This window comes from Pimephales promelas, chromosome 22 (genome assembly GCF_988280905.1).
Source record: "Pimephales promelas chromosome 22, fPimPro1.hap1.1, whole genome shotgun sequence".
In the NCBI taxonomy this organism is placed as follows: Eukaryota; Metazoa; Chordata; class Actinopteri; order Cypriniformes; family Leuciscidae; genus Pimephales; species Pimephales promelas.
Window position 1 is genome coordinate 28,186,009 of NC_142790.1, and position 16,498 is coordinate 28,202,506.

Sequence of the window (16,498 nt, forward strand, 5' to 3'; positions counted from 1 at the left end):
TTTTGAACGTAATTACGTATTACGTGACGTTACAAACGCGCCTCGCAGAATGGAGCAAGGCTAGCATTTGTCCTTAGAAAAGTTACATTTTTGGAATAAGTTTTGAAATAACCGATCGTTTCGCATGATAAGACCCTTATTCATCGCCTGGTGTTGTTTAAAGCCCTTTGAAGCTGCATCTGAAACTGTCTTTTGGACCTTGAACCGTCTGGTTCCCATTGAAGTCCATTATATGGAGAAAAATCCTGGAATGTTTTCATTAAAAACCTTAATTTTTTTTTCGACTGAGGAAAGAAAGACATGGACATCTTGGATGACATGGGGGTGAGTAAATTATCAGCAAAAGTTTTTTTCAAAAGTGAACTACTCCTTTAAGTGTCTTTTTGAACTTCAACTTATAGCGATAACGATAAACATATTCTCATACGTCCACACCACAGATATAACGCTAACGACACAGAGGAACGATTCAGGGGTGCGTTTCCCGAAAGCATCGTTAGCCAACTATGTTCGTCGTTACCAATAGAGTTCAATGGAAATTGCGACCAACTTGCGACCATAGTTGGCTAACAATGCTTTCGGGAAACGCACCCCTGAACCATTTTTTTCAGCTGATGAATGATAGAAATAGTGACAGCCAATCAGAATCCACTCGGCTAGCCTATTTTTAGGCACTGTGAATTTTAAAATGGAAAAATATCGAAACTCTTAGGTCATTTTTTTTTTTTTTTTTTTTTTGAGAAATGCTAATAGTCTTGTCCACTTCAATGATGTATGCTAAGCTATGCTAAAAGTGGTACCGCCAGAACCGGAGATCGGCTGATCAATAACGGTAAAACTCAACAGAGTTGTACAATGATTCCAAAAAAAAGTGGAGTATCCCTTTAATGAGCTAGTTTTTCTGTTTGTAACATCAAGTCAACAGATAATAACACTGAATTTATGAAATTATCATTCCACACTGTTAATACTCCAATAAGACCCTCCCTAAGAGCTAGAGCATTTAAAGCAGCAGACACGCTATAATAAGCTTTAACGTGCGTTGGTGTGGACACTAATGTAGTTATCAGTATCTTTATAGCTATATAGCATAGAATGATTTGTACTATCTTCAAATGCAGTTCAGCAAACTCAACCGTCCAAACTACTGAAAAAAATTGTGATTATTGAAATCATGACTCACTAAAGTTGGACTGTAGTAAGTAATGATGTGATTCTCTTAAGTACACATTGTCTATATTTTTTGCTACATTTTAGTATTGAATGAAATGTTATGCTACATATCACTCGGCCAATTAAATTCAAGGACTGGAGCAGTTAATCAGCATTTTATTCAATACCTGCCGTTCTGAATGGACTTTCCCACTGGCTTTCCTCTGTGCTGCACTTTAGATTTGCATCAAATTTGGCCAAAATAAGGTCCAGTGTCTAAAGCAGCTCGCTACATGTGAAACAGAGCTACAGTGTGGTGTTATGAAACGATCACTTGGCAAAAGCGTGAAGGTTAATTCTCATCGCATCTCACGTCTCAACTTGATTTATTGGGTTTGGATTACTTCAGGTGTATCTGTGTTAATTCTGGATGCATTCCACTGAATACATACAGACTGACACACGAGTGCAGGACAGAGATGTGTGTTTGCATATGTCTGTCTTGCAGTATGTTAATCTTTACATAAACCTCTTCTCTCAGGACATGTCTGAACATCGACGCTCAGAGCAGAACGCTGCTGACAGCAGAATGAGAGTACTAGGCGTTTCACACCGCACGCGAAAACAGCGTTTATTTCTTTTGGCGGCCATATTAACACTGAATTCACACCGGCTGAGAAGCGCCTTGTAGCAAAACGCATTTTTGATCGATTTATCAACTTTTGCAATTTTATAAAGCAACACACACACTTTCTGTTCAGTGAATTTGACTAAATCCAGATGATTAAAGCAGTTTATAGCTACAGCTTATGAAAAAATGCCATATTGCTAAGTACAGTGTTGCATAAGTTGTCATCAGTGTAATCAAATGACTTATTACTAATTCCTCATCTAAATCCAATATCAATCGCGACCAGTTGAACAATACCAGGAAAGGCATGAAACTACTTTTTTAATTCTTACAAATAAATAATGCAAAATTTCATAAATTGTTCTATTTTTTTTTTTAAACACAAAAGCTTATAAAGGGTACAATAAAATGTACATTTAACATTATATGTTAACTTTTTATACTGTTGTTTTATATAGAATTGTTCTATATTCTCTCTCTATATATATATTTCAGTATTTAATGTAATTACATCAGAAGGAACTGCAATTAAATGACAAAGTACCATGTAAGTACCACACAATACACTGTAGTTTTTTAGGGATTCTTCTAGCTAATATCTATTGATGTACGTGCATATATCCATATGTTGAAGATCAGTAGCAGCTGCAGATATTTATCTTATCTTATCAGACAGCAGTATTATTGCTGAACGAAAAATTAGCTGAATAGTGTAAATGCATTAATCTTTGTGTCAGGAGAGATATATCGGGTCCAAATGCTCCAGTCAGGCAGTTCTGACACTCCATTAGTATCTCTAATGTCTCTCATAAATCTCTCTGCCTCGTCTAATTCTTCCTGTCCACTCTGTCGGATGAGAGTTTGCCGATAGTTTCGTGTAATGAAACCCAGAATTTCTCTCTGCGTTTTCCTCTCACCTCTCGCTCTGCCTCTTCTCATGCCATCTGCTCTGGTGTGGTGGCCCCGTCTCCAAATGACCCCCAGTACACGCTCGACTCACTCGTTTTCTCGCCTCAACACACGCCAAGGACTCCCGCAGATTTTGTGCCCGACCTGGCAGTGGTTCAGTGTGATCTCGTTAAAATCATCCCCCATTCAGCTGAGAGAACAAGGACAAAGAGATTAGCAGAGGTATAATGGACTAATGAGTGGCGGACCACAAATGGAGGGTCTGACAGTTATATTAAGTTAAACTATGTAGCAGTTCCCTATAGGACTCGGTGATATCATGGCCAAAAATATTTATTATCACACGTTTTTTTCCATATCGATATTTATCACGATATTCATTTGCCATTAATGGGGAACATACTTGTTAGACCTTGAAAATGAATGTAAACATGTAAACTTGTTTGTTCACTATTAAACTCAGCTGCCTTTTAATTTAAGGGGAGGGTAATTCTGTGTTTTGAGATTTAATACAAATTCATAGAAATTAAACAAATTTAATAAAGCTTTTAAAATGTACATTTACATAGCTACACATTTCTTTTTTGTCAAATTATGCTACACAAAAAAACATGGATGAAAAAATACTTTGTTGTATGATATTCCTTAGAATAATAGTATTATTATTAATTCGTATATTTTAGTATACAGTTACAGACAGTAGTGATTTATTTATTGTATAATTTCTTGAAGTTAAACCGAACTTTTATTTTGACGGTTTATCCGTGAAAATCAGTTTCAGTGTGTATTTGACGGCAGTTTCCTCTTAAATTAATCGATGAGGCTCGTGAAGTGACTTTCAGAAGCTTCAGATGAAGTGTGTGTGTTTCATGGCCTCATACTGAGACGACAGATGCTGAAAACACCGTAAGCTTCATATGTGTGTGAGTTTGTGTAGTACTAGTTAACGTTAACTTACCTGACGAAATTGCTCCGTTCATTAATTCAGTGATGGATCATATCAGACTCAGATCTATATATCGTTATATCTATATCGTATAATATCGTTGAACATAATTATTCCGCTGAAATTAACCAAATGACTTGAAAAAAAGATGAATTCGTTTTGATTAACGATGTTAGACGATTCTAATATCGAAAACTGTAAAGATTATTTGACCTCGTCTGTGTCGTTCGTTCTTTTGTCACGTGACCGCTTCCTTTCTCCGTATCTTACAACACTACGATAGTATTATTGACCCTAATAATAGTTGTATTATATTTATTATACGGATAAAGTTTAAAGCATTGGCCATCTCTTTATTACGACATTCAATGTTATGGAATAGAATCATCATGATTGAAATTTACAAATGTATAAATGGTAAGGAATAAGCTACAATTTGAGACCGGAAACGCATCACATGACTGTAAGAAAAAATAATAATAATAATGAATAACTAACGTTATGCGCTTAAGGAAGTTGGAAATTATCATATCCATTTCGGCTCTCAAGTCATGTAACTAATGAACGAACCGACGACTCAGGCCCTGTCCCAAATAACACCCATACACTTGAGATCTTGTGGACTTAAAATGGCCGCCAAGGACGCTTGTGCGTTGAGTCCACAAGACCACCGGGTGTCCCTTTTATTTTTTTTAGGTTACAGAAGGGTACTTCACTGAGGCGAACTCCACAGAGACCTCTACCCGACAGTCAAAGCGGCGTTATGTCACAAAACTGTGGATTCGGAGGAAGATCGCAAGGGTTTAGGGTTTCCTATGGGTCAAGGCCTCATACCTGAAGACTCAGAAGGTGAACTAATCATTTCCGTTTCCAGTACAGAACCTGTGAGATGTTTCACATGAATGTCTTTCTGAGGCAATTCATTGTTCCCGAGTCATAAAGATTTGTTTAAAATTAACTAATGATCGATGACCCATCACTAATTCACTCACAGACAAGCAGAAATCACTTATTAGCGACATGCACTGGCTGTTATCACGTATATTTCTGTTGTTAGATGAATCCATATCGAGTAAGAAGGTCCAGAGCTAATCACTGTCATCCACTGAATTTGATCAAGATCTCGATATAATATATAATGGTTTATCACCCAGCCCTAGTTCCCTAGGGACATGTGATTATGGACGCAGCCGTATTTGTGTACTATTGCTAGTCACGGCCACCTGCACAGGACACTGGAAGTATGAATACTAACCATATCCTCATTAAACACACACACAAGCCCACTTTTACTGCCTTAGATTTCCTATACGTCACAAACCAAAACATGCTCCTTCCGAGGGAAAAAAAACGCCACACAGAGCGTTAATGATCTAAAGCTGTGATGCTGCAGAGAAACCTTGTAGAGATGTGTTTATTTTCCTGTTTATTTGTTAGTCTGCCAACAATCGAACTAGCTTGTCGTTTTGTTTCTTTGCGTGCTGCGATTCAAAGGACACATTTGTCGAAGTGCCCTTGTAAAACCAGAGCCATCTAGAAATTTGGACTGGATTTCTACATCTCCTGTTCGCTCCAGCAGTATCTAAACAGTCTGAAAGATGCCTGTAAACCAAAAACACTAAATGCCACCTTTTATGTTTGGCTCGTCTAAACACATGTAACCAATTAAGTAAATTAATAAATAAAAGCATTCTCAGCACCCTATTACTCCGTTTTATGTGAGCGTAAGTATCGTGACATTTCAAAACAAATATAAAGCTTATAAAATGTAGCATTTAGTCCGAGATCTCCAGCATGAAATAGCGGCGGCGTGTCTGTAACTCATCAACGTCGCTGGTCTTGCGCTCTCGTCTTGTGCCAAACCTTCAGAGAAGAAACTTCCAGCTGTTGCCTGTTTCTGGGAGTGAGTCACTCTTCAGCCAGTGAAATGCCTGTTCAGTTGAATAGAAAGATTAAAAACATGTCCGCTAACGGACTAATCTAACGCTTTCCTGTTTTTTTTGGTTGTTTTGAATCACCATCCTGGTTTGTTTATGAAGGGCTAGCCAACAAAACCTGGCTGGTTTCGTACAGTGTTCTGGAGATTGTTGCTCTTTTTATTGACAAATGTTTATTTGAATATTGAAACCTGGCGTCTTAACCCTAAAACCGTATTCTGGACAAATGTGGGCAAAATAGTTTTGATTTATTTTTAAAAAATACTTCCCTTGATCTGAGCGGTACACAACTTGGCTACTTTTCCTAAGTTTGCCTCCTGAACACACACAATTTTTTTTGACTCAATTCTACAATGTTGAGTGGGTGAAAAAAAATAAATCCTTAATCTTGTATTTGGGTCAAAAGTGGAAAAACTGTCATTTAGATCATTCTAAAATAAGACACCAGGTGACCGCAAAGTCACTTCATCTTTAAGTTTTAGCTCTAAGAACTTATTGGAATGATATTTTAATGTAGTTAAAAAAATAAAATAAAACATAAAAATAAGCATAAATTTACATAGAAAATATGGTACTTTTTGAAGTAAATAAATTCAAAAATACCCCCAAAATTAAAAAAAAACAACACCATAAATGGATAGACAAAACTTTATCGAAAAGTCCCTTCATCTTTAAGTTTTAGCTCTAAGAACTTATTGGAATGATATTTTAATGTAGTTAAAAAAATAAAATAAAATAAAACATAAAAATAAGCATAAATTTACATAGAAAATATGGTACTTTTTGAAGTAAATAAATTCAAAAATACCCCCAAAATTAAAAAAAAACAACACCATAAATGGATAGACAAAACTTTATCGAAAAGTCCCTTCATCTTTAAGTTTTAGCTCTAAGAACTTATTGGAATGATATTTTAATGTAGTTAAAAAAATGAAATATATAAAACATAAAAATAAGCATAATTTACATAGAAAATATGGTACTTTTTGAAGTAAATAAATTTAAAAATACCCCCAAAATAAAAAAAAACACCATAAATGGATAGACAAAACTTTATCGAAAAGTCCCTTCATCTTTAAGTTTTAGCTCTAAGAACTTATTGGAATGATATTTTAATGTAGTTAAAAAAATGAAAAAAAAAAAATAAAACATAAAAATAAGCATAATTTACATAGAAAATATGGTACTTTTTGAAGTAAATAAATTCAAAAATACCCCCAAAATAAAAAAACACAATAAATGGATAGACAAAACTTTATCAAAGACAGTGATGTAACATTTATAATAAATACAAATTACGATCACACCTGAGTCCTCTGCCCACATTTGTCAACAATTCCAAAGTGAATACGGTTTGAGGGCTACACAGTCCTCTTTCTCTTTTAGTGAATCTGTTTGTAAAACACTCGACTAATATTCAGACAATCAGATTCACTGACTCGTCAAAGGTTCTGTTTGCAAAAAGAAAGAACCATTGAAGTTATACAATTAAAAAAAATCGTCTGTTTAAAATCATTTCAGAGTAGTTAGCCATTTTTTCTTTCTTCTTTTTCTTCTAGTAGCTTGTTTGTAATTTAAATTATGAGTAGCTTGTAGCTTTCCAGCTTCAGTTTCAAAGTCGCTTCACTGCCAAATTGCTGTTTTGACTACACCCAACTCTTGTGTTATGACTTTTGCCAATTTTCCTAATTCTTCCAGAATCCCAAATCACTCGCTTTTCTCTCAAAACACAAAAGGTTTGAACAGAGCCGTGAAACTTCACGACTCTTTCATGTGTGAACAATCTACGCTACAGGAAACGCCTAATCAATTAAAAACACCTGTGAGCCAAATGTTCTGATATTTATGCTCACATAAAACCGGGGATGGAATTTTTAATGAGCTGTTATTCTTAGTTGATAAAACATATGTGTGTTAAAGCGCACAGGTGATTTTCTGTGGTTTTATTAGTGGCGTTCACTAAGACGAGCATCACTATCAGTGTTGATAGTAACTTTAAGTATTAAACGGCACTATTTGTTCTATATGGACATGATCATGTCTTAAATTGTGCGGCTTGTTGAGAAGAGATTATCAACCTAATAAGCAACACTCATCATGGTGGCGAGATCAGGTCAAACACTGTTAGTGTTTCTTATCGCTTGATTGTAATATTAAGATTTAGACATCATAATCCAAAACATAAGTGAAGTTCTAATTTTTGCAAAATGCACCGTGCCTATTATACACAAACTACAGGATGTATGGCATTTCCAGAAATGTGTTTTTGGGTGTAGTTCAGTGCATACCTGTAAAGCTCGCTTCATCAAACTAACGTTCCTGCGCTACAGAAATGAATTTGGAGCTCTGGGTTTGCTCTAACCTCAGGTTAATAGGTTTGAGTGCTTTCAGCTGTGTTTGGAAAGCTCTTGTAATAGAGGAACGGTGCCATTGAGAAAGACCCTTGGAACAACTTTAGATTAAGCACCAAACGCAGCGCTGAGAGATATCAGAAAACCTGCACTCTTTTCCAAATCAGACCCTCGTCTGGAAACGCCCCTCATTTAGACTGGACCGTATGCTTTAATAATTCAATCTTCGTCTTGTGCGTTTGTGAGACTAGCTTTCTATTTGGGTGTGAATCTGTGTGTTCTTTTTGTCACACGTTTGGAATTTCATTTAGAGAAATGCACACACCCTTACAGCGGTTACACACACACATCGCCTGCAGACGTTTATTGAGCTGAATTTGCTGTAATCTCACCCTGTTGACTTTAGCCCAGAATCCCCCTGAAATTACACCCCCTTTTCATGACCCCCATCACACACACACACACACACACTCACACAGAGCAGCAGATGGTGTGTGTGTTAGGGAATGGCCCGAGCAGGTTTCATTAACCACAGAATTCCATACAAATTGGCCCTGTAATAACAGACTCACACACACATGAACACGGACAAAATCAAACGCGTCACGATGCAACAGGCATGCTTTTAAAATAAAAAATGTACTTTTTAAAGCACATCCATGATCTCCTGTTCCTCCACATCCCAAAGCTGTCCTATTGGATTGAGATTGGCCGTTTGAGTTGAGTTGAGTTGAGAAGATTTGAGGTTTGTGACATGGTGTGTTATCCTGCTGGAAGTAGCCATCAAAAAATGGTACACTGTGGTCATATTGGACAGGGCTCTGAGTGGGATTCGATCCAGCATCTCTGGCATGGGATGCGGATGCACTAACACAGCCTTTAGCATCAGTTGCTAGTGCACCTCTTGAGATCAGGGGAGTGAGGTTTACCTGCACAGCTCTTATTAGCTCTTACACCCCTAGACCTCACTCCCATCCGGGTCATGGCACCAATTATAACCAATCCTACTCAACCCACTCTGAGTGGAATTTGAATAGGCGTCTCCGGCATGGGAGGCTGGTGCACTAACTAGGACACTAATGCTACGTAATCACACCGGACGCGAATGATTTCAATGTTATGTCAATGCAAAGACGCGTTACGCGCCTAAAAAATTCATTCGCACTTCAAAAAAAAACCTCATTCGCACGTCAAGTTCGCGCGATTGGAGCGAATTGAGCGTCTGGCGCGTTAAGCGCGAATGATTTAGTTAGTGCCATTTTTGCATTCACGCATTTGACGCGAATTCGCGTCTGCCGCCCAAGTTGAAAAATCGGAACTTTGGCGTGAATTCACGCCGCGTTAACCAATCAGGAGCCTAGCCGCTTGCTCACGTGGTGAAGTGTCTGGATGCTTCAATAAATTATTTTGTAATATGACTAAATGCCTGGTGTGGTTCTAATGCACAACAAAGCAAATATTTTGTCACTTAAAACATTATTTCTATACACGAGACATGTTCATTTTGTATTGATTGTTATTCATTCCATATCTAGATTATATGAAATATTATTATGATGTAAAGACAATCAACATATGTGCAAGTTCGTGTCTGGACGTGAGAGAGAAAAAAATCACAGGACAGGTTAATAACTTTTGGAAGCTGGCTCTTATTTATCATCAAAACAAAAATAAATGACAGCTAGATTAGGTGGATGAGGGCGAGGGTGATCCTCGCTCCGATGCGGGACAACAGGTCATCAAACTGGGCGCGGGACAGGCGGAAGTACCGCTGACAGTGGCCGTCATCCAGCTCCTGGAGCGAGCAAATGGTAAACTAGCCAAAGGGTTCGCCTCCGAAGGGTCCAGTGGACACAAATACGGCAATGATCCCCACGCCGCTGTTCTAGATCTCCAGAGCAAATATAGTGCGGTGAATCTCTCGATGAATGCTCGATCAACATAAACAAAGATGGCCGTCAACGGGTTTCGGTTTTGACGCGCGTAAATTTCGCTTCAAACTTTTCATTTTACCCGCGTCAGTTTCGCTCTTGACGCGCGAATTAACACAAAGTGGTCAAGCGTCAAACTAGACGCGGTAGACGCGAATTTGACGCGCTATTCGCGTCCGGTGTGAACGTAGCATAAAGACCACAGCCTCTAGTGTCAGTCGCTAGCATATGTCTTGAGATCAGGGGAGTGAGGTTTATAGATGGACATGGTCATATACTCAGGTAGGCTGTGGCGTTTAACCGATGGTACTGAGGTAAGAGGAAAAGACTTCAAAACTTTTCTGAAGACAGTCAGTTCCTTTACATTCATATGAACCCTCACCCTCAGTTCAATATTTATATTTTTCTTCCAATTTTTCGAAAATCAGGAGCTTGGCTGTGGCTGTGTACGGTATTTTCTCTGCTGGCACGTCTGTGCTCTCTTTTTTGTGTGTGTCCGTGTTCAGTGTGTCAATATTGATGTTGGCCAATATTTTTTGGGAAATTATTCCAATGCAGTTTGTGTGCAAGAGATCGGCCATAATAAAAAAAAGTTTGCCGATCATGTGTTTGGCGCAACAAATATTGATGACTGGTTGACCAGTGCATCATTTTTTTTTTTTTTTTTACAATTTTCTTCACAATATTTCATTAAAATGTAATAACTTATCATCTGATTCAGAAAAAAAATGAGCTGGCTAAAATTAACATCTAGGCCATATTGGCTGTTGGTTAATTTTAACAAATATTCGAATCGTGTTGTTTAATCTAACCATCTAAAAACACTTGAAATGCGTTGCAAATCTTGTTTCATGTTGACTTGAAAAATAAAAATTCAGTAAAGATGACTTTTTCAGGTGTCCAGGGTTGCTATATGTTTTTGTTTTTTTTGGAGACTAATACATTTTGTTTCATGATTGCAGGTTCTGCAGATCTATAGTTTGCTTTTTAGTTTGTTTAAAGCACTAGAGAACTAAAGAAGAGGAGAATATGTTGTTATTTGTGGAGCTCTAAAGCTTATGGAATGGGCAACGATTAATCGCATCCAAAATAAAAGTTTGTGTTTACATATTATATATGTGTGTGTGGTGTGTATAATTAATTTGTATATATAAATACCCAGACATGAATGTATATATTTAAGAAATATTTGCATGTACATCCTTTATTTATACATAATAAATATTATATATAAAAATAAATATTTGATATATTAATAACACATTTTTCTTAAATATATACATGCATGTGTGGGTATTTATCTATACAAATTTATTAAACACACCACACACACATATATTATGTAAACACAAACTTTTATTTTGGATGTGATTAATCGTTGCCCATCCCTGTTTTTTGTGATATTGTATTTTTGAGAAAAACACCTTATGCTTATCCATAAAAAACAGCTTTCGTCAATAACGTGTTCCCCCTCTCTGTCTTTATAGCGTGTAACTGTAACCTGCACGCGCGACGCTGTCGCTTTAACATGGAGTTATATAAGCTCTCGGGCCGTAAGAGTGGAGGAGTGTGTATGAACTGCAGACACAACACCGCTGGACGACACTGCCATTACTGTAAAGAGGGATTCTACCGGGACATGGGCAAACCCATCACACACCGCCGGGCCTGCAAAGGTAAATTACCACACTACATTTAATTTACTGGCAGGTTTGTTTTGATCTTAACCCTCGGATGGTCTTCCTTTATCAGTCACGTCCTGGGCCTTCCTGGTCAGAAGTGACCGGAGGCCTAAAAATTTAACTTTTTCCATCCCAGTAAAACCAATGCAATTTATTTTTGTTATATAATATTTATTCTTTTTAATTTAGTATTTTGAGATAATTTTATTGAATTTATTAATATTTATGCAATATTTATGGATATGCAATATTTATGGATATTTCAATTTTTTCAATGGAAATATATATATATATTTCTATTTATATTATTTTAAAAAAATATTAATGCAGTATTTTTGTTTAATATAGAGTTTAAGCCTTCAGAAAAAAAATATTTGTTGAAGAAAATTAGCACCATCTGGTTACAGTATAGAGAAAAAGCGAAGACTCATGGTGTAACCACTAGATGGCATGTACAGCTCTCTATGGAGAGGCATGTGAATTCCCCAGATGTTTATGAACACATTTTTTTTTTTTTTTGGTGGATTTGAATATTAAATTGAAACAATCTCAAAAACTATTTCTTATTAAAAAAAATGTAACATTTTTGTGTTTTTGTCAATTTCCCATTCATTTCCTATGGGGGTCATTTTTGACCAAAGACCAAAATCGTGACAAATTTTTTTATGACCACTTAGCATGCTCAAATCATGAACTCAATTTTTTTTTGTGTTCACATACCAAATGTCAAAAAAGTCACCAAGTATCATAACCTTCCGATGAAGCTGTGATTTTTAATAATTCAAAACAGAAAATTATTCGGTCAGAAGTGACCGAGGACCATCTTCAATGATACATTTTCATCTCTAATCCCCAATGAGTTAATATAGTGCAAGTGTTGGCATCACCTCGTGTCGTTTCTGCGCCCCCAGTGGCAACACACGGAATCACAAAAATAATGACTGTTTCCAAACACATTTTTTTTTATATAAAAAAAAAATGAAATATTTCACTTGTTTGTCTGCATGTCATCTCTGGACATGCAAATGTGTTGTTAAATTATTTAAATATTAACTCTTTCCCCGCCAAACACGGAATTTTCCGTGTTTAATGAAAAAACGCATCTGCGCCAAACACGGAATTTTCCGGGTATCCGTGTTTTAGGTGGTATACGGTAAGGAAGACCCGCGCGCATGTCCTGAATGATTGCGCAACTCTTTGTTTAGAGAAACAGATTGCAATCGTCTCAAACAGTGGAGTAGTGAGAATGTATCAGACAGACAATGCAGAGGTGGCTGAAGTACTGGAGGTTAATGGACTCGGAGTCCGATCACTCTTTATTTGATAATTCTGAATCTGATCGGGACGAAGTAGTCAGTGAGAGAGATGCACATGTTCATGCTAGCCATGGACGTGCCGCAGATAGATCGTATAATATTATGACACTATAATATGTATGTGTGTGTGCAGGCATTTATGTGTGGCTGTCTAAATATGAAGGTGTAATTGTCAAATTATTTCTCTCTTTGTGCACATTTACCACATTGTAATATGTATTTGTGTGTGTGTGTGTGTGTGTGTGTGTGTGTGTGTGTGTGTGTGTGTGTGTGTGTGTGTGTGTGTGTGTGTCTAGGCCTGTTTATTGTAATTCCAATCATTATTCACAGGTAGAACACAGAGAGGCAGAGGCAGAAGTTTTATTGCAAAAGTTACATTTCCCTTACATCCTGGGAAATTTGATATATTTTACATTTATTTTATGTTTTTAATTTATTTTGGAAAGTTTTATATATGAAGGAAACAACATCTGAATGTATTCTGCTTTTAAATGCACTTGTTTGATAAAAATACCTTTTTCTCAGTTTTTTGTCCAAAATGTTGTGTTTTTGACAAAACCTACCTCTGTTCAAGAGGCAATAAAAAAAAGAACAGATGAAGATAAAATAAAAATGTTTTTTTTGCCTAAAAGCAGAGGCTCAGATCTTTATTTTTATATATATCATCTTCATATATTCATGGAAGAAAATATTCAGCGGGGGCATTCAAATTTAGCGAAAATCGTCAAAAACCCTGGCGGTGGCTGGCAACTTTTTTTTTAAACGCTGGCGGGGAAAGAGTTAAGGGCAATATCTCAGTTCAAGAGGGTTCAGCTGACCAAAAAGTTTTGTGAATCCCTGGTCTAGTGGGTTTGGACCTTAAAAAAACTGCTTGAATAATGTGTTTAGATATGATTTTATAACTTGCTCCATTACATAAGAGACACTGATGTTTATTTTCTTACTCTGACTCGGTAATTTTTTATGTGTCGAAATGTATTTATGTGTGTAAAATGTTTTATGCACTGTATTTTCCAGTTTGAAAGCTTCCACATAAAATCAGAAGCACACACATATATATAAATTAAAATCTAAAAATAGTATAGAGTTCAATAAAACCACAGCTCGACTGGAGTGCACTGGGAGCAGCCTGTACATGAAGCTCATATATCTGCTGCCGTCACTCCGGCCAAAGCAAACACAGCGCTGTAAGAAAACACACATCAGAGTTTGAGAAAAATTCAACTGTTTGGATAAAAGATGTCTTAAGTTGAGCATTTCTGGAAGGAAAAGGCAATCCATATGTAGAGGGTTTTCTATAAGTTAAATTAGGTTAAAGTTAAAGGAGTTTTGCTGATAATTTACTCACCCCCATGTCATCCAAGATGTCCACGTCTTTCTTTCTTCAGACGAAAAGAAATTAAGGTTTTTGATGAAAGCATATAATGGACTTCAATGGGAACCAAACGGTTCAAGGTCCAAAAGACAGTTTCAGTGCAAACTGCAAAGGGCTTTAAACGACTCCAGACGATGAATAAGGGTCTTATCAAGTGAAACAATCTTATAATAAGTAAAACAATTACTTATAACCAGTTGGGATACAATGAAGTGTTAGCAGATATTACGCAGACAGTCTCCTAATACTCTATTAATAATCTAATGAGAGTTAGTTGACATGTAACTTCAACTTTACTTCTCGTTAAAGAGGACCATCAAAATAAAGAGTTTCCAAATGTAAAAATCTAGTTGTTTCTGCTGCTCTCTGCTGGTTTGAAATGAGCTAAAAAGCGTTTGGTTTAGCGTGAGCCAGTGCTGTTCTGGCTTCCCGAACCTCTTCTGTGTGACATTTGTACTGAATGGATGTGTGTATGTGTGTCAATCAGGAGCTCTTTTGTAGTTCTGTCAGTGTTTTAATTTGATAACGCCCATGTTGAGCGCTGAGACCTCTTATCAGCGTTACTGTGATACAGCACCTGAGAATTCCTTAAATTCCACACACACACACACACACACACACATGAAGTCACGGCTCAATCTCTTTTGGAACTGTGGACTTCCAGCTCTCACCTGCAGATGCCACAGCTGTTCAAACCTTATCTCTCTGCGTTTGTGTGTGTGTGTGTGTGTGTGTGCTTTGAGAGTCTTAACACAGAGAGGAAACGCTCAAAACTTTAATATAGACATCATTAAAACACACAAAACCATCATTATAATTATAAAAGTTTATTTTTGCCCATCAGCCAGAGCTCAATATTTCTAACCAACCACTAAGATGTTTTACTGAACATTATTATTTTTCCCATTTAAAATCCATGACCCTAACCCTAAATTTGCAATGAAGCAAATTTATATACGTTTTTATGTTTGTTTTTTTTAAATATTTTTTGTTGCTATATAATTCCCATACTTTATTGTCATGTCATAGTTGGAATATCTTCACTTTATATACATTTGAATTATATATACATCATATATACATATTTTATATACATCATATATACATTACTTACTTATCTTTACTATTATTATAATACCGGTATGTGAAAAATAGTCATAATAAAGCATAAGCAGATATGCACAAACTTTTGACTGGTAGTATGAGTAGATCTTTGTTGTGGAATCATTACATGATTTCTGAACAAGCCAGGTTTTTTTTTTTTTTTTGGACTTTATTTAGTAAGTTGTGTGTGTATTCGAGTGTGTCATGAAACCTGTTTTCCATGCTGTGACTCTTTGTTTGTTGTTGCCTGAAACGCTGGTTACTATGTGTAATTCCTGAAATACAGCCCATATTTTAATATAATATCATTGAGCCATGTGATTTTAAATGAGATAGAACAGAGTGTGTATGTGGTTACGGGAAGTGTGTGTAACAGATTGAGTGTCATGGCAATGTTTACTGGTCCAGACGGGGGCTAAGGCCATTATTTGGACTTCCCTTCTGCGCCTGTGCCAGAGCTGATCATCCCTCTCTCTCTCTCTCTCTCTCTCTCTCTCCAGCATGTGACTGCCATCCGGTGGGAGCTGCAGGTAAAACGTGTAACCAGACGACGGGTCAGTGCCCATGTAAAGACGGGGTGACCGGCATCACCTGCAACCGCTGTGCAAAAGGGTATCAGCAGAGCCGATCACCCGTCGCCCCCTGCATTAGTGAGTGACACACACACACAGTTTATCTGTTTAAATGGAGACATACACCCCAGAACACTTTTTTGCATCAAAAAAACACTATTCACTTTATTTAAATATATAAGTTTTTAATCAGGACAGCCATAGTATAACCAAGTATATACACTCACACCAGTGTTATTGTTGTCATTGAGAGTTTTTTATTTATATTTTGAATTAGTTTTTATTTTTATATTTTCAGTTTTTTTTAGTTTTTATTTAAGTTGTGCACTTTTATCTTTATATATATATATATATATATATATGAAAAGTTCAGATGCAAAAGCCTCTAAATGCCATTTGAAATTTTCTTCTAAAATGGTCATTTTTATCAAGCTTATATATTCAAGTTCAGTAATTTCACTTAAATGACAATTAATAGGTAGTCCTCGTTGCAATTTAAGTGAAATCACTGAACTTAAATATACAACCTTGATAAAAATGATCATTCTAGAAGAAAATTTCAAATGGCACTTAGAGGCTTTTGCATCTGAAC

General features: G+C 36.5%; 1 protein-coding gene across 2 annotated transcripts in view; it reads left to right on the forward strand.

Moving 5' to 3' along the window:
• ntn2 (netrin 2) overlaps positions 1-16,498 on the forward strand; it is a 40,976-nt gene that overhangs the window by 19,211 nt on the left and 5,267 nt on the right. For both annotated transcript variants that reach the window (XM_089125592.1, XM_089125593.1), the window contains 2 exons: positions 11,345-11,533; positions 15,835-15,984. In XM_089125592.1, the coding sequence (XP_088981718.1) occupies positions 11,345-11,533; positions 15,835-15,984 (339 nt within the window). The remainder of the gene's footprint in view (positions 1-11,344; positions 11,534-15,834; positions 15,985-16,498) is intronic.